The sequence below is a fragment of the Fusarium vanettenii genome (assembly GCF_000151355.1).
Source record: "Fusarium vanettenii 77-13-4 chromosome 8 genomic scaffold NECHAsca_11_chr8_3_0, whole genome shotgun sequence".
NCBI lineage: Eukaryota > Fungi > Ascomycota > Sordariomycetes > Hypocreales > Nectriaceae > Fusarium > Fusarium vanettenii.
The window spans coordinates 189,478-207,808 of NW_003315873.1; the positions used below are offsets into that span (position 1 = coordinate 189,478).

General features: G+C 53.7%; 4 protein-coding genes across 4 annotated transcripts; 1 reads left to right on the plus strand and 3 right to left on the minus strand.

The window, feature by feature from the left end:
* Window positions 1-4: 4 nt before the first annotated feature.
* On the minus strand, window positions 5-5,394 carry NhNPS7 (uncharacterized protein; the record flags this gene model as incomplete). Its single annotated transcript, XM_003048446.1, has 4 exons — window positions 5-2,026; window positions 2,120-5,142; window positions 5,174-5,175; window positions 5,291-5,394. 4 exons carry the CDS (start codon window positions 5,392-5,394, stop codon window positions 5-7), a joined length of 5,151 nt encoding a protein of 1,716 aa, XP_003048492.1.
* Window positions 5,395-8,769: 3,375 nt separating this feature from the next.
* NECHADRAFT_83980 (uncharacterized protein) lies at window positions 8,770-10,646 on the plus strand (the record flags this gene model as incomplete). The annotated part of the gene is made up of 3 exons (XM_003048244.1): window positions 8,770-9,443; window positions 9,532-10,241; window positions 10,303-10,646. 3 exons carry the CDS (start codon window positions 8,770-8,772, stop codon window positions 10,644-10,646), a joined length of 1,728 nt encoding a protein of 575 aa, XP_003048290.1.
* A 382-nt stretch (window positions 10,647-11,028) lies between these two features.
* On the minus strand, window positions 11,029-12,458 carry NECHADRAFT_105118 (uncharacterized protein; the record flags this gene model as incomplete). Its single annotated transcript, XM_003048447.1, has 2 exons — window positions 11,029-11,391; window positions 11,463-12,458. The coding sequence occupies 2 exons, from the start codon at window positions 12,456-12,458 to the stop codon at window positions 11,029-11,031; spliced, it is 1,359 nt and encodes a 452-aa protein (XP_003048493.1).
* Window positions 12,459-16,400: 3,942 nt separating this feature from the next.
* NECHADRAFT_95702 (uncharacterized protein) lies at window positions 16,401-17,860 on the minus strand (the record flags this gene model as incomplete). The annotated part of the gene is made up of 4 exons (XM_003048448.1): window positions 16,401-16,456; window positions 16,512-16,819; window positions 16,874-17,573; window positions 17,659-17,860. The coding sequence occupies 4 exons, from the start codon at window positions 17,858-17,860 to the stop codon at window positions 16,401-16,403; spliced, it is 1,266 nt and encodes a 421-aa protein (XP_003048494.1).
* Between the last annotated feature and the right edge of the window lie 471 nt (window positions 17,861-18,331).

Genomic DNA, 18,331 nt, shown 5'->3' on the forward strand with positions numbered 1-18,331 from the left:
CACGTTACTCAACAATCTCTTGTGCTGGCTCATCCTCAAACAACCTCGCCTCAGGGTCTTTGGCTAGGAATGATAGGACGCCTGCCAGGTCCTCGAGCAGCTCCTCTGCGTAGCCGCTCCATGACTGCACCGTGACGATCTCGAGTGTGAGTGTATTGCCAGAGGGGAAGGCTTGAATCTTCCACTCGCGCAGGGGTTCTTCATGGACGTAGACCGTCTCCATTCTGCTGCTTGCGGACTGGAAGTCCAGGGTTTCAACGTGGTCGACATCTTGATGCACCACCGTGTCAAACCAGTCCGTCGTCTTGGGCCAGTCTGTGCAGAGACGGACAAGCTCCTTGAGGCCGATGCCCTCATGTGCCGAGGAGGCGATATGCTGATCTTGAATGTGGCCAAGAAGGTCTGACACGGTCCAGCTGGGGGCAAACTTGACGCGCACGGGGGCATACTGCCAGCAGGGCCCCATGACAAGATCAGCATTAGGGAAGTCAATGTTTCGACCGCTGACGACCTCGCCAAACGTGACATCTCGTGTTGAGAGACGGCGAGCAAGGCACAGTGCCCAAGCAGCCGTAGGTAGTGTGGCTACGGTCACGTCCTTGGATCTTGACGAGATGTCTACCGTCTTCTGGATGGCAAAGTGGTTCTTCTTCTCAACTGGCACGTCTGGTCGGAGTATCGAAATGGAAGAACCCTCGAGAAGCTCTTTCCAGTAGTCAACCGCCTTGGGGATGTTCTCACGAACAACGTGGCCGACGTAGGACGAGAAGGGAACAGTCTCCTGGACAGGCTTGTCCTCGTATAGCGCTGAGAGCTGCTTGAGGATCAAGGGCAAACAGATCTCATCGTACTGAGAATGCGAGATACGGAAGACGAGACAGGCCTTATCATCTTCACCCTCGACGAGGAACCACTTGACAAAGACAGAGCCGAGAGGCATCTTGGTCAACACATCAAGCTGACAGAGCTGCTTGGCAAAGGCCTCGACCTCGCTGTCAATCTCATAGTGGACAAACTCTGCCTCGAGGTCTTCAATGACGACACCGTAGCCTTGGTCCTCGTGCTCAACAAACACAGTCCGCAGCATCTCATTGCGCGAGACGAGCTCTCGACAGCTGGCCATGAGCCTGGCTCGATCGACTGCCGAGCCAAAGTACATGAGCTCGTAACGTGTTGAGAATCGAGGGATCTGAATAGTTCCCTTGACAGCAACTTCTTGAAGGGGTCTCGCGGGGAGGACGTTGGAGATCTTCCACTTAGGGTTTGCCAGTTGAGGGCGAACAATCTTGTCAATAAATTCATCCTTGTTCTCAGTCTCGAGCAGTGAAAAGGCAGGAATCTCAACGACTTCATGATCGACAACCTCGGCCTCCTCCATCGCGTTGGCCATATCGTACAGGGTTCTCTTCTGGAAGATCTGGACAACGGTCAACTTGACACCCGCAAGGCGAGCCTCTGATACAAGTTTCATAGCAGCGATGGAATCGCCTCCACGAAGGAAGAAGTTGTCGTTGAGACCAATATCCTCCTCTGAGAGTCCGAGAACACGGCTCCAGAGTCCACGAAGCTTGCGCTGCTTGCGTGACGTGGCCGACACTCGTTTCGCTGGTCGTCTTTGAGTGAGGGAGGCAGCATTGGTCTTGGCCGTTTGATCGATAAACTCGATATAGCCAGTGGCGTTGAACTTAGCAAGCTTTCCAGTCTTGTAAAGAGTGCCTTCGAGGTTGGCGGTCTCATCGCCATACAAGGTGTTTAGCCAGGCAGGCCACTCAATCGCAGGATACTCGAGTTCAGCAGTACTTCGGATGACAAGCTCGCCCATAGCACCCTTAGGAAGAACACGCCTGGCATCATGTGTGTCGACGATGTAAGCAGACACGAGGTCAGGGTACTCCTTCAAGGCCTCATCACTAACAGAGGCACTCGCCATCTCACGAATGTCGCTCCAGTTGTCCTCAGTGAGATAGGCCAGTTCCCCTAGACGAGTCTGACTCTTCTCAGCAAGCATCTGTGCAGTTTGCTTGACCTGATCCAGGATCCGCTCCATCAGAGGCTTCGCTACACACTTGGAGTCAAAGCTCGCCATGATGAGGAAGCCCTTAGGGTCAATGGAGCACACCAGCATGAGAGCATATGTGTTGAACTTGAGCGCTTCCTGAGCAGCTTCCTCGTCACCAGCAGGGACCAGACGATCCGCAGGCAGATCCTCGCCAGAAACATCATCGCCTGTCGTGCTCGGGTGAAGAACAAGGCCAGTACGGAGTTCACACGCCTCTAGAGCATCAGGGCTGAGACGGCGGATATGCTGAAGACCATAGTGCTCGTGGGGGATCTGACAAACTGTTCCCTCCTGGACATCCTGCAGGTACTCAGATACAGGAGACTCGTAGTCGACCTGTACCCGGATGGGAACAGTAGTGATCATGGGTCCCTCAATCTCCTCGGCTCCCACAATAGGGGCATTTCGGCCTGTAAGCGTCTCGCCAAATACCACATCGCCGCTGTTGATGTATTGGGAAACGACGAGAGCCCAGGCAGCCCTGATGACGGTGGCTGTAGTGGAGTTGGTTGGTGGGTGTTCAAGAGGCACATAGACCTCAAGGAGAGAGTCGGCAGCGGTCTGATAACCAGGCCAAGGAAGGGCAGGGAACTGAGGGCCATTGGCTCCATCCAATCGTTCCCTCCAGAACACCTCAGAGCTTGATCGATCCATGCCGTTGAGATACTTGATAAAGTGCTTAAACTCAGCAGGCCGGCTGATTGAGCCACCAGTGTAGGCCTTGTTGATACGTTCAACGATCAGGGGCATGGCCCAACCATCATAGAGAGCGTGGTGCATGCTCAAGACAAAGTTGACGGTGCCAGCCTCGGTATTGGTAATAACAGCGTATCGAACAAGAGGCTTGCCCAGGTCCATCGCTTCGTCTCGGTCACGGACGAGATACTCCTTCAGGTCGGTTCCGGAATACCACTCAAGATGGCCCTTCACCACAACCTGAACGAGGCCACGACCAGAAGCCTGGGCAATTCTAGTCCGTAGAATAGAGCAGTCCTGCTGAGCAACGTCAAATGCGTGGACAAGTCGCTCGGCAGTCTCCATGTCAGGTAGCTCAACCACTCTCTGAGCGACGTAGGCCTCCTTGACCTTGGCCGAGAGAGCCATAAGCGCCTCCTGAAGGGGAGTGCAGGGGTAAACGTCCTCTACAAGGTCTTCCTTGATACCGCAGAGAGTAGCTGCCTCGGCTCGTGCCTCATTGATGTCCCAATCTTGGTCAAGAAGCGAGAACGGGGCAATTTCCCTCTCCTCCTCAGAGGTCTCGGCAATCTCGACAGCCTTCTCAGCCATGTCACTAAAGGTCGTGTTGGAGAAGATCTCAGCAACTGTCAGACCGAGTCCCTCTTCACGGGCCGCAGCAACAAGCCTCATGGCACGAAGTGAGTCTCCGCCTACGCCAAAGAAGTTGCTCTGCTTGTAGACTTTGACTTCGGCGCCAAGCACCTTGTTCCAGGCCCTTTGCAACTTCTTCTCTGCCTCTGTCTCAGGCTCATCCTCCTGTCCGTCACCAGACTGCAGGCTGCCAAACTTCTCTCGGGGAATTGAATTTCCAATCTCCCTGAGCTTCTTGCGGTCTGTCTTGCCAGACACCAGCGATGGCATATACTGCAGAGTGATAAAGGCAGCCGGAACCATGTAACGAGGAACCTTGGCACCCAAAGCTGAGTCGATGTGGGAGAGAGAGGCGCTGAGCTCCTGTGAAGGTTCTGTGAAAAGACTACCTGAAGCATCAGACTGGGCCTGGATGGGTTCAACAAGAAAGGCAACCAATGTTGGTGCGCCGTTCTCGGGCTTGATAACCTCAGCAGCGATCTTCACTCGGGGAGGCAGACACTCCCGGATGTGATGCTCAACTTCGGCGAGCTCGACACGCTGACCACGGAGTTTAACCTGCTGGTCCTTTCGGCCGACGAACTCGATGGCCCCAGGGTTCTTGGGGTCATATCGGACCAAGTCACCAGTCTTGTACAATCGTCCATGGCGGCCAGGTACATCGCCGTGACCTGCCAAAAGCCATGTAGGATCCTCAATGAACACCTCTGCGGTCTTCTCGGGCTCACCGAGATATCCAATACCAACGACAGGGCCCTCCATAATCAACTCGCCCACACTTCCAACTGGAGTAAGCCGGTTGTGGTCATCGGGATCAACGATCCACGACACTCCACCAACAGCCTTTCCAATGCCGGTCGAGATATGAAGAGTATTGTTGATCGTGCAACCGACAGTACATTCAGATGGACCATAGGCGATGACGAGCTGGACATGCTTGCTCCATTCAGCCGCATCACTGGCTCCGACAGCTTCTCCGCCAAGCCCCAGGACATCAAGCGCAGGGATAATGTCGGGGTCTAGGACGCGAGCCACTGACGGCGTCATATGGACCATGTTGGCCTTGCTCTCTCGGATAGCACCGCTGAGGTCGTTCATCCTGGCCTCATCAGATGGAACACAGACACGTCCACCGCTGAATAGAGTGCAGAGCATACAGTCAATGCTGACGTCGAAAGCGTACGACGGAAAATCGAAACATCGAGAGGTAGAGTTGTAGCCCACCTGCCGAGCTCGTTCGATGGCACCGCTGGTGTAGTTCTCGTGGGAGATGACAACTCCCTTTGGCTTTCCCGTGCTGCCCGAAGTGAAGATGACATACATGGGCGACGAGGCAGGCACTTGAGGCAGGGGCTCGTCAGAAGCCTCGGGGATGGCATCAAAGAAGTCGGCAGAGACAGCGATAACCTGGCCACCACCGACGATCCTCTGACCAAGTTGGCTCTGAGCCACCGAGGTGATGACCAGCTCGGCGCCAGTCTGCTCGACAATGGTCCTTAACCGAGCCTCAGGCTGGCTTGGGTCAGTGAGGGAAAAGGTACCGCCAGCTTTCATCACCCCTAGCAGCCCAACGATGGCCCATCGGGACTTCTCGAAGCAAAGTGGTATCCTGGTACCGATCTCGACTCCCCGGGATCGGAGGTGGCGTGCAAGGCGCGTTGCCAAGTCATCAAGCTCCTTGTATGTAAGGTTTCCGTCCCAAGACTGCACAGCAATGGCGTCTGGCTGGTCGCGGGCGACATCGGAAATCATGTCTTGGACGCATCGTTCAATCAGGGGCGGCACCTCTTGGTTCCATTGCCACAGTTGGTCAAGGTCCTTGGTTGTAGCTCCGAGTAGGTCTCCCAGCCGCCGGTCCGGGTGTTCGAGGACGTTCTTGAGAACGTAGATGAAGTTGCTGACCTCTTGGTCGACATCGCTCGATCCGCTCCAGGTAGAGTGTCGTCCAGAGATCTCCAACGACTGGTCGGTAACGGAGACCTCGAGATATAGAGACTGAACATCATGTTAGCGGGGTGACACACAAGCCATCATGTGTCAGTTTAATATCGGCACTTACATCCTCGTCTCCCTTCGGATCCCTTTCTGTCTTGAGAGAGTAGGGAAGTTGTCCAAAGAATAGCTTTGCACCTGATGAAGGTGAATATGACGCTTCTGACAAAGCTTCGTTCTTCTTGATGCCCTCAAGTGCTTGTGAAGTTGTCCTCTCGGCCTCAAAGGTCGAGTTGTCGATGCGGAACGACTGCCGTTGGACACTGCCATCAGGGAGGATGTATCCCCAGTCATAACTCCCAGGAAGCTCTTCCAACTTGGGGGAACATGCCAGTGTCCATGCAAGCAAGAGCTCGTCTTGAAATGTCGCAGGATCCCGTGTTGACCCAAGGGGAAGGGTCTTGATAACAGGGACACCTGGAAAGATGCGAGATTTCTCGTGGGAATCGATGGAAATGGCTGATCCGCCACCTCCGCCGCCGTCGATAATATGCATTATGATTGTCTCGTAAGGAGTAATATCAATTATAGGGGTATTTGAAGGACAGTAGGAGAGTGATATAAAGGATAGAGTGAGCGGTTATAGAACAAGAACAACAGAAGACTGCCAACTCAAGAGTCTCGGCAAAATCAACTCCTCCATCAAGACCTGTCTATGATTAAGAATGCGCCGTTGAACACTTCCTCACCGGGTCGGTTGCCCGAGGGCGTGACCGCCGCGGAAAGAAACCCCGGCCAGCTTGGCTTGTGAAAACGGCCTTCATGAGTACCCTTGGACGAATTTGCCTCTTTCGGGCTCGATGGGAGCCATACTACCACCGCAAAGACCGCATCTTGGCAGCTTTGGCCCAGACAATGGTTCCATCCACTCCTCGGCAACACCAGCACTTCCATTGCCCCTGCTGCGGAATCCGAGTAGCCACGGAGCAGTGACTGAATCGATTCGGACTGGGCTCGCATCAGATGGAGGTTGTCTATAGGATCATCAGATTCGCTAGCGGACCCAAGGCCACTTTGTCCAGCTGGGGTGGGGTCATGCTTGGCTGTCTACACGAACAGCTGAATGGGGAAGAGGCACGGAACAGATCTGAAGCTTTGCCAGGGTCATGACAAGCGGAGGAGCCAACCACATCTCGAGCTGAGGCTCATAAGGCTCAGGCTCAGGTGTTAGGTTGGTCGCACTTAACTTTAAGCGCGTGAGCCCACATGGAGCCGGATAGCTCAGGAACACGCGATGCGCATGGATGGAGAAGCCTCTCAAAGTGTCAAATAGAGGCCATGCCATGTGGTAGGTAGTGATAGACATCAGAAGCAACTCTGCTTGCGGGGCCCCGAATCTTCCATCAAAGCTCGATGTGCTTGTCACTGTCTGGACCTGTCTCGTCCTGTCACCAGTCTCGTCATGACGGACCGTAGACTGCTCTTTTGGTGCACCACCCCCCACCCTCTCTTCACCGGGGTCTCGCCATGAGGCCAGCGCTAACCCGGGGATAACCCCTGGCAATGCACCTTTTTCTGCATTCGAAGAGAGGCGAGGCCGGCCTGTATAGTTGTGGTCATATTCATCCACCTTCCATGGACGAACAAGCTTTGGGGCTGACAAGCCATCATGTAACTCCATGGTGGGCGCTCCCTCTTGTGGCGCCTGACCTCGACAGTACTTCAGCAGTTTAGTTCCTGAGGCCGCCAGTACCGTCCGATCTATGCCGTGTTGTCAGTCCGAGACCTTGTCCTTGTGGTGGTTGCTGTTTGCACAATACTCAGGATATTGAAGCACAACAGCTGATGCGGGCCCAAACTCTCGGGAATAGACAGCATATCCAAGGCTGAAATCGGATCATCGTATATCTGACACTGTCCACTGACCGGTCTTTGCTGAGCTTTCAGCAATCAACGCTGAGCGATCCCATCCACTTGTGAGCGGCTACGGAGTTCGGGTTGTACTCTACCCACGCTGAACCCACGCTCGCCCACGGTCAAGCTGTTCTCCATTGAACCGGCCCAAGGCGATGTAACCTGAAAGGTCTCGTCCTCTATTCCAATTCGGCCAAGTGAAAGCGAGACGAACGGGTCTGCTCACACGTGTGGGATACGGTATTTCCGGCCGAGGTTTGGACACGAGCGGGATCGCTGGAACCCAAGTCCGAAGCGGAAATTTGTTTGTCGAAGTCTTGGATGGAGGTCATGATGCGACCTCAAGGGCTGGCCGAGAAAACCACCATCCCTGCTTCACTCACCTGCAGCACGCCGGCGGCTTGCCACCGAAAGAGGCCAAAGCGTCTCTGCCTTGGTGAGTTTGAAGAATCGCCTTCCTCTTGCATCAGGAGGGATGGTCTGGGCAGACTCCGACGTGCGCCTAACGAGAGAGTGGGAGTCCGTGGAGGTCAAGGTGGAAAGGAGAGTGGGATGTCGGGCGGATGTACCTCCAATTCACGGTCTAGTGTTGATCAGATAAAATTTTCCTGCCGACGTCGGCCCGGGGTGTGGTCGTAGTAAACAACGCCTCGGTTAAACGTGCAGAGACTCATCTTATCTGATCATCAGATTAGATACTTGCCGCCAGAAAAGCCGCTAAAAAAAGTCGACCTTGAGACGGCTCAACCCTCGAGAGGAAGCCGGGGCCGATGGGGGCAAGGAAGAATAGTCATAACGAGTACAGATGAGGTATGGTATCGATGACGGGATGGGCCAGGGCAATGCAAGATGAGAACCAGGGACAAAACAAGCGTGGGATGGATGTGTGGATATCTACTCCGTCGGAGATGGAGCTACCGGTAGTTACCACAAGCCACGCTGCACCGTATCCTCGGAGTAGATGAAGATGAGAACTCAGATGAACTCAAGACCAGGTTCAGAAAGCGGGCAAGCATTCTCAGCCCCAAGAGAGCCAGGGTCGAGTTGCAACGGACCATGGTGCAGGATGATGCTACTGGTGATGGCGTCTGACCGGCCTCCGTCCCTGCTGCACCAGCAAATCCTTGAGGTAATTGCCGCACCGGCGCGGTGCAGGAATCCCACATCGTTCGGCTCGCTCTTAAAGATGTGCGCTCTCGACTCCGTAATTGGCGTCCACCTCGTCCCAGAAGCATGGAGCTCGACGGAGAGCGGCATTCGCAGTGGGGCCGGCTGGCGATGGCTGGTAGGACGGGATAAGACGGATGCGCAAGCGTTGGATAGCGGCTGTTCAATTTGGGGCATGCATAATTGCGTGGGAGAGCCCTTTGTCGGCGTTCGCTGGCGTTTTTTCTGGAGTTTCGATTCTTCTGTAGTCTGCTGGCGAATGTTATTTTGCGAACAAGTCCCATGAACGATCTGACTTGCGCAAAGCATCCCAAATCTTGAATCTGTGTTTGGAAGCCATTGTCGATTTTTCTTGTACCGCCGCCATCATGACAACTGCTACCGCAGATATCCATACCGAGCCCACGCAGCCAACGCAGAAACTTTCTGTGCTTGAAGGCCCTGTCGACCCTCCTCTCGTCGACCTGACACTCGGCGAGCTCCTCGAACTGCAAACCTATCAGCATGGCAACCAGGAATGTCTGGTCATCCCGTGGACGGGCGCCCGTTGGACATACAATGAGCTCAACCAGCAGAGCTCATCTTTGTCGCAGGCCTTGCTAGACATGGGCATTGGAGTTGGTGACCGAGTCGCCATCATGGCTGGCAACTGTGAGCAATACGCAGCTGTCTTCTTTGCCGTGGCCAAAATCGGCGCAATCCTCGTCATTCTCAACAACACCTACACTCCGACCGAAGCCATGTACGGCCTCAAGTTCTCCGACAGCAAAATTCTATTCACAACACCACGCATCGGTCGCCTCGATCAGACACAGCTGTTGCAGCAGCTCGAAAATAAGAAGACGTCCCCCAAGGTCGTAATGCTGAGAGGGGATGAGTCGGGCAAGTATCAGACCTACGACGACCTCGTGAGTGCTGGTCGCCGACAAAACCACCAAAGGCTCTATCGCGCCATGAGCAAGGTTCTGCCCCATCAAGTGGTCAACCTTCAGTTCACAAGCGGAACAACTGGACTACCCAAGGCTGCTATGCTCACTCACCAGTAAGTGGAGAAAACAACCACCAATCGAGTAACCTTGTCACTCGCACATAGACAGGTATATGCGGGATCCCGGCTAATACGTCGATAGTAACTTGGTGAACAATTCGCGCTTCATCGGCGACCGTATGCGACTGAGCTCGGTCGATGTCCTGTGCTGCCCTCCTCCCCTCTTCCATTGCTTTGGCTTGGTGCTCGGTCTCCTGGCCATTGTCACACATGGCGGCAAGATTGTCTATCCTGCTGAGGTCTTTGACATTCAAGCGACTCTCCAGGCGATATCTGACGAAAAATGTACCGCTGTTCATGGTGTCCCTGCCATGTTCGATTCGCTGTTCCAGGCCAAGTGGCCAGAGAACTTCAATTGCGATAACCTGCGCACTGGCATCATCGCTGGTGCTCCCGTGCCGCGTTACCTCATGGAACTTCTTGTCAACCGTTTTGGCATGACCGAGTTCACAAGCAGCTATGGCCTGACTGAGGCTTCTCCAACTTGCTTCAATGCCTTCACCGATGATTCCATCGACAAGCGGCTGACCACTGTCGGAACGTTGATGCCTCATGCCAAGGCCAAGATTGTTGACCGTGACGGCAATATTGTGCCTCTTGGTAGCCGAGGTGAATTGTGCATTGGTGGTTACCAGCTTCAGGCTGGATACTGGAACAACTCGGAGAAGACCAACGAGACTATGATGCGGGATGCTTCAGGCGTATTGTGGCTGCACACCGGTGACGAGGCGGTGTTTGACGAGGCTGGATATTGTTCCATCACTGGCCGCTTCAAGGACATTATCATTCGAGGTAAGCTTCAATTCTCTCTCACGTACCTAATGGAGGACGTCCAGCTAACCCCAGCGTCCAGGTGGAGAGAACATCTACCCACTTGAGATCGAGGAGCGCCTCATGGCCCATCCCAACATCTCTCGGGCTATCGTGGTTGGCCTCAAGAACAAGCACTATGGCGAGGTTGTGGGTGCTTTCGTCGAGCTGGCTGAGGGTCATCAAAAGCCCACCTTCGAGGAGCTCAAAGACTGGTGCCGCAAGAGGCTTGGTGGCCACAAGTCACCAGCCCACGTCTTTTGGCTGGGCCATGACGACGTGCCAGCGACGGTGCCTTTGACTGGCAGCGGCAAGGTGCGCAAGTTTGAGATGGCCAAGCTCGGTGACGAGCTTCTGCGAAAGGAAGCGAATACCTCCAAGTTGTAGATGTTTGGTAGATTTCTGTTCAAAAAGGAGTAGATGGGTTTATGGAAAACTATAGTTACACAGAATGAATGGGTTTGTAAGGTCTAAAATGGAGTCTGCAGAATGACAAGGTCAAATAAAAACAGGTAGCGATTGTTGGTTGGGTCAGAAGGAAGGAAACATGAAAATTCCATTTCGCACTTGCCGAATGTACAACCAACCACCATTCACGACATGCACCTTCCCATCGGAAGTCACAGTGACACAGCGCGGTGACCGCTAAGAATTGAACTTTTTATCTTGGCAAAACATCCATTTCAACCAACAACCAACTGTCCTCTTCCAAATTATCCATCCATCACACAGAAACACTTTCTTCAGCTATCATGGGTATCCTGAATATTTACAGCTTGGGCACCAGACCCAACCTCATGCCACCAACGACCTTCTCATTCTCTGCCAGCGGGCACAGCTGAAAGAAGCGCTCACGAGAGCATCGCACAAAAGCGCTGCGCTTGTGTGGCAGGTCGACAAACTTGTCCAACCCGAACCCGTGAATAAAGTCGTACATGACAACGGTCGTGTTTGTCTCCTTGGGTTCACCCACGACGTACATGGTGCGCGGATCATCAAGGTACAGGTAATGCATCAAGCTGCTCCACCACGCTGACACGCGATGCGGGCCACGGAAGCGTACATCGCCAACCAGAGAGTGGCGGCCGCGGTCAAAGTCGCCAGCGTTGAAGTAGCCACCCAGGCGATCCTCCTACAAAACATTTGGTCAGAAACGTGGAAGGCTTGGAAAAGGAGGGTGGGACATGCCTTGGCCCAGTAGACCTCAAAGTAAGCAAAGTAGGTGTCTTCCCACTTAGCCAGAATGGCAACTTGGTGGGGGTCCTCATGGATATTACGCAGGTACTCGCGGTGCTGCTCGAGAGTACCCGTCTCGTTCCAGCCCTGCGAGACACGGGGGTCGTTCTGCCATTCATGGAAAAGGCGCAGATGCTCAGCATCCTCGTAATCGAGCGAAACCATGGAAAAGGTCTCGTTAAGATGGGGAATCCATCGGCTGTAGATGACCGCGCCCGGCGCGGGCTTAGCTGGCCGAATTGGGTGCCATGACTGCTGATATCGTTCAGGATCCTCAGGATCGCCGGCCGAGGCAATGGTTGTGGTGTTGTAGAAAGGTGTCAGAGGATATGATCCCAGAGGGTTCGACGCGGGCAGAGACGACGGCGACTCAGCAGGGCACCAAACCGGTCGGGGGCCAAATGGTGAGCCAGCGCCCTGCCAGAATGTGCTTCGCAGGACAAGCACAAGGCTCTCGTCGGTCTTGTTGGAAGGCTGGCGCTTCTCACGGGCCTTGAGAGGATGGTCAATGGCAAGCAGGACCGCGACAAGCTGCTGCCCCAGGACGGCGGCGTTTGCTCCTCGGAGCTCCAGGCGAAAAGACTCCACGGATGGCCTCAGCGTGAGGATTGTGTAAACGACCAGCCAAGCCTGGCCCAAAGTCGGGGCCTCAGCGCCATCCCAATAAAAGGTGACGCCGGGCGAGCGACGAGCACGAGCCCAAGGGCTGTTGTTGGATTGAGAAGGAAGCTCGCTCGACTTGAGGTCAACCGGATCTGAGAAGACGAGCGAAGAGTTGTGGAGCTCAAAGGGGAGGGGTTTGGCGGTCGCAGAAGCTTTGTGAACGAGCTTGTAAACAGGCGTTTCGACACCGGAAGGGGCTGAGGCCTTTTCGATGGCATACTCGGTCTGGTATGGATGAGGCAGCTTGATGATGGCCTCACCAGCCTTGACGGCAGAAAAAGTACCCGTTGGCGCTGACATTTTGACAGGAATTAGAACACACGGATTATCGAGACAAAGAAGCAAGGCCGGGAGAAGTGAAATAAAAGGATTCCGAGCGCCGAGAAGCTATTCGCAAAAGAAAAACTGGCCGTGGGAGAATTTCCGCACCTCGTCTGTCGCAAACGCCACTTCGGGATGAGCTCAGTTCTTGGGGCTGTCAACTCCGCTTGCTTCCTGCACGGCGTGTGGGTGCAGTAACCATTATCAATCCGATCCCCAGCTCCAAGGCCGTTGCTAGGCTAGCCGGCCGGTTGGACTAGGCCTGGCCTAGACAGGGCACATGCTGCAGCAATATGCCTAGGTCCAGTTGCGAAACGGTAAAGGGCGTCAACGATGCGACAACGGTCCACGGTCGCCGCTCCAGGCACCGGCTAGTCGAGCCGTGTCTCTGGCTATCCAGTGCCGAAAGATCCCCTCCCGCGGGATGTGCAAACCAACAGCTCCGATCAGTTCTCCATCATCGGGGACCCCTACCGCGCCAAGGGCCAAGTACCTCATGAAGGCATTCGTCCTTAGAGTTGAGCATATATCAACATCGGCCAGGCCTCAAGCACGGCCACACCAGACGGACGGACAACCTCGGGACGGAAACATTACCGGGCCACATGGGGCACACCCAGCAGCCAAGCACTTTCAACGCTGCAAAAGCTCCAGGCGAAGCCGACTCTGGCGATTCGTACGGGGAAAAGGACCACCAAGGGCGCAAAGACACGAGATTGTACCCTTCGGTACCGGCCGGTGCATGGTGGCTTGCATGCTCTGCACCAGAGCGACTGCTTGGGTCGCCAGCGTGGGCAAAAGCGGATCTGATAACTTAAAGGGGCCGGCATCCCCTGGCCAAGCCAAGCCAATATCGACACACCCCCGATGCATGCCACTCGGCCAGCCGGTTGTCGGAGACGGGACTGATTATCTAATCTCTCTGGAGGTGTTCTCACCGCCTACCAAAACTAGAGGGATCTGATAAAACGCTCATCCACGCCGTCAAGGGATGCTATTCGTGGCAGCCTCCACCAGACCTTGGCCAAAGAATCGACCGGCGTCACGCTAATCCATCTTGGACCAGCTACCCGCTTTTCCAGGGCCCAGCGACTTATTCCGCTTCAGGCAATTGATCTGATTTACATCACCTCATCGCTTGGAACGTTGACAATGACCAAGGTTCACGACTGCTACCAGAGACTTCACATCGCACTAGCCCACTCTAGGGGCCCATGGTTTGTCGCGCGCCGCTAGACACTTGGACGGCACGACAGCTTCGTGGGGGACGTGGGAGAGAATAGGAGGGTCCTCCTACGTATTATCCACGCGTTCGCCTAAGCCGATGCTCGACGCCGGTAGTTCGTGGGACATACTGTTTGAAAAGAGACCAAGCTTCGGTGCCTTCACGGCGTCCCGACTGTCGGTGACATGTGCTTGCCGTCCTTTCCTGGGGCCCCCATGCGCCAAGTTAGCTCTCGCAAAATTCTACTTGCCGACCAGCAGTGGGTTTTCATCATGGCCCCCATCGTTCCTCGCTGATCTCGAAGAGCCTCACCACCAGTGGCCAGCAGCACGGTACTGATTATCTGATAAAATAATGGCTGACACTCTTGTAGGACTGTGGGATCTTAACTTGCCCTAGGATCTAGGGCTTGTGGAGTCCAGAGTTCGATTGCGGCTATATGTCACTCCTTGAAGGAGACGCTCGATCTGATGCTTTCCCCTACCATCCATCAATCCTTCATCATGACAACCTATGAGCCGTCATAGCCGATCAATTGAGTTCATGGAGAGTTGGTATTCCCGCCGTCTTATTCCCGACCCTCGTGCTATGGACGAAAAAGGGATGCATGCAGCTGATCAAACTCATCATGTCTGTTGGCTCAGGGTTCCTGATCCATTTGGTGATCCTGCTTTTTCTGTCCACTCATTGCAACAGTTGCACCATGGCTATAAGGGAGACGGCATGCCATCTCGACGCGAGTATGGATTCCAGAAACTTCAAATCCCGGCTGCCTGGCAAGCTCTCTATTAAGTAGTGATCTGTTTTTCTAGTTTAATCTATTTGCATATATGTTAGTTGGCAATCCTGCCCGTCTCAATCTTTCCTCCTGTGTCTCATTTTCCATGGTTTCATTGTCGTCTCAATTTACAGATTCTCAATCATGGCCGAATTGACTGTAAAGTCGCCGGCCAAGACAATGGTCACAACAAAGAAGCCAACATCAACCACAGCGGCTCCGATACCGACGATACCGTCGATTCCAAGGCTCAGGCTAGTGTGCAGATCATACAAGCCATGGCCAGCGTTTAGACTCGTCTGGCTATCATCACGGCGTACATCTCAATCTAGGTCATCAACTTTAACAATTCTATCCAGCAGTGTAACTCGGGTGCCCTCAAGCCCTACGCTACCTCGGCGATCCAGTCTCATTCTCTCACGCAAACTATGGACATTCTTAGCTCCATTACCGGTGGTGCCTTCAAGCTCACGCTGGCAACGGTCCTCGATGTCTAATGCCACCCTCGGGGCTATCTCTCGTCGATCATCTTTCTCACGATGGGCCTAGTCATGATGGCTGGATGTAACGGTACCAAGACGTATACTGCAGTTCAGGTCTTTTACTGGGTCACACGTAATTTTTGTCTCTTTGCTTACATTCACACTCGGTCGTCGATAGTTCAGCCCTACACGAGCTGTGCTTGGCATCCCCGGATTTTCGGTGGGATGTGGCTGCGCCTCTTTTCAAGCCTCCAGGGAGTAACCCGATCGGGACTTGGGCTGATGTCTTTATCAATCTATCACTTTGACTCTCCATTTTGACTGACAATTGGTTAGATACAATGACGTCGACTTTAGTCTCCATATCTTCATCACAGATACATCTGCTCTCAAGAATCGAGGCCTGATGATTGCCTTTACTTCGTCTCCTTACATCATCACCACTTAGATCACGGGTGACATGACCACAGCCTTCCTCAAAGGACCCGGCTTCCGTTAAGTATCAGTCCGTTACCGTCATCCTCACCATTTAGTACATGTTCTCCAGCAGCTGTTCTACCCCTGGGGTTCGCCAGAGCGCATCGCCATCCAGGAGTCGTGCGCCGTAGCCCAGAAGATGATGTTGATTGCCGGCACTGCGGTTGTCTCGGTACTTGTTTGGCGTGACTACGATGTTGGGGAACGCAAACAGGTCAGGGGTCGGGTTATCTAAAAGAGAGGGAATCAGTATGGTGCTTAAATATACCAGTATCATGAGCATGACCTTGGAAGACACAAGGTAAGTAATTGGATTCAGAATCGTCAGTCGTAGTTGCATAGTCATAATGATAGTTTTGATCGTTTGCACGGTTCATTACAAGTCGTCTTTCATCCACCCATCAACACGATTAAATCCAGGTTAGGCAATTGAATAAAGAATACAATAAATACACCAGATGATTTGTCCAGCCTTATTTATATGTTTATATCTAAAAACTTCTTAAGATCTTGGAGAGCATCCCTACCCTAGACCGAAACTTTTTAAGTTATGAAATCAAAGTTATGATTCAATGAATAACCCCCTTCAGGTTCTGACATGGGGTAGTTCGGCTCGGAAGACACTTTTACCATAAAAAAAGCAGTACAAGTGTTTGCATTAGAGAATATCTATCGTACTGGTGTTGTCTTTTAACACATGACATCATAGACATGGCGATAGTTGCACTCAGAACTTACCGGATATGATTGCCTTGGAAGTTTAGGGTCAAGTTCATCGCCATGCGAAGACATCTGCAACCATTCAAACAAGCCACTATCATCCTCTGGGCAATTATAAATTGATGGAATGTCATAACTTATTCATTGTCATACACGACATGCGCTCATCGTGGCATAACAAAGTTCTACCCTATTGTATTCCATAACGCCGAACCCCTGAAAACCCTGTATTCCCAACCCTAGACCTTAGCCTCATCAGTCTTGCGCCCACCGAGCTGCATGTAATTCCAGCAAACTGCGGATTTGTTAGTTACCAACCACCGGAATATTAAATCAGGTATTCAACTTACTTGTCCAGCCAAGATCATCCCTGAAGTAGGCCTGAGCAACATCCTCGCCCGAGATGGTGCCAGAGTCAGGACTGGAGGCGACGGCCTTCTTGCCGACAGCAAGACCGATCACGGGGGGGAAGTGGTTAAGCTCATGGTACTTGGGAGCCTCGCCAGTTCGGTGGCTGATGAGGTGCTGGTGGATGTTCTGCGCAGTGTAGTGGCCGTGGTGCATGGCACCACCGCAGCGCTTGATACCGGACCACTTGGCGATGTCGCCAGCTGCAAAGTGGTACTCGTTGTTGGGAGTTCCATCCTCAAATTGCAGGCTGTAGAAGAGAGGTTATTAGCTGTTCGGGATGTACTTTGACGCCTCTACTTACTTGGGCTTGATCTTGACGTATCCCTCCTCATCAAGAGCCGCGGCGGGCAGGTACTTGGAGGTGGGGACACTCTTCGAGATGGCCATGATGACCTCGCTGGCAAACATCTTGTGGCCATTGGTGAACTCAATCTCGTGCTTGTCGCTGCCGTCAAGGGTCTCAATCTTCTTGGTGGAAGCTAGGCGGTGGTTCATGAGAACCTCCACGCCAGACTCGAGAAGGAGCTCAAGAGCAACGTCCTTGGTCTCATCAGGGAGATCCTCAGAGGACAGAAGCTTGTCTCGAGAGTGGACAAGGGTCACCTTGACGTGGGGCTTGACCATCTTGAGCTCGGCAGCCATCTCAATACCGACAGCACCTCCACCAACGACAACAACGCCATCCTTGGCGTGGTTGACAGCCTGGATGTGGTTCTCAGCCTCGAGCAGGTACTGCTTGCGGGTCAAGGACTGAGGAACAACAGGCCAGACACGTCGAAGGCCGGTGGCAGAGACAAGGTAGTCATACTGGTGGGTGCTCTTCTCCTGGGTGAGGTAGGCCGCGACGGTGGCAGTCTTGGAGGTAAGGTCAACGTCGGTGACGGAGCCCTGGATGATCTTGATGCTCGGGGAGTCAAGTCCAGGAATGTCCGAGAACTTGACCCAGTTCTTCTTGGCGTACTCCGAATCGGCCAGGGCCAGAGGCGAGCCGATCAAGTGGTCTGCAACATCACAGTCAGCAGTCTGGTCTCTTATACGATGCCGAGGCCCAGCTGAAAAGTGGAGACACGGACGAATGTTACTTACAGTAGCCATCTCGTTCATCGACAATGGTAATCTCAATGTCAAAGTGAGGCAAGTTGGGGTGGTGGATGTAAGGCTCGGAGCTCATGCGGGGCGAGTATCCCTGGCTCAGATCGAGCAGATTGACAGCAGCAGACAGGCCTGCATAGCAGCCGCCGAGAACGAGGACACGCACAGCGTGGGATGCATCGGGGAGTGAGCCCATTGTGGTGGCGCTGGCAAAGAACTTGGGATGGTGGAATATGGGACGATTCTGGTATGCAAGCGGGGGACTTGACGCTACGGGAATGGCTCTTGCACGGAGCTGAAGCGTCGATTGTACGATGGCAGTTGGACGAGATGAGGTCCAGGCACGGGATGAAAAGGCTCGCGTGGTGTGAGTGCAAGCAGAAACGTGGGGGGCCGTCAGCAGTTGTTCCGAGAATCTGGTAGAGACTCGGGAGATGAACATGAGCTGAAAGATGGGGAAGATGGAGGAGGTTGAGGAAGGAAGAAGAAATAGTCGAGAGGAAGAGGAAAGACGGGAATATAGACGAGCGGAAATAAAAGCAAGGCCCCCCCTCAACAAGTTTCCCCAAGAGTAAAAAGGCGACAGCGGCGGGATTGGTGACGCAGCGCGGCAGGGCGGTCTCTGCTACCGCTGGCTCGCTCGCACAGTACAATATTGACAGACAGG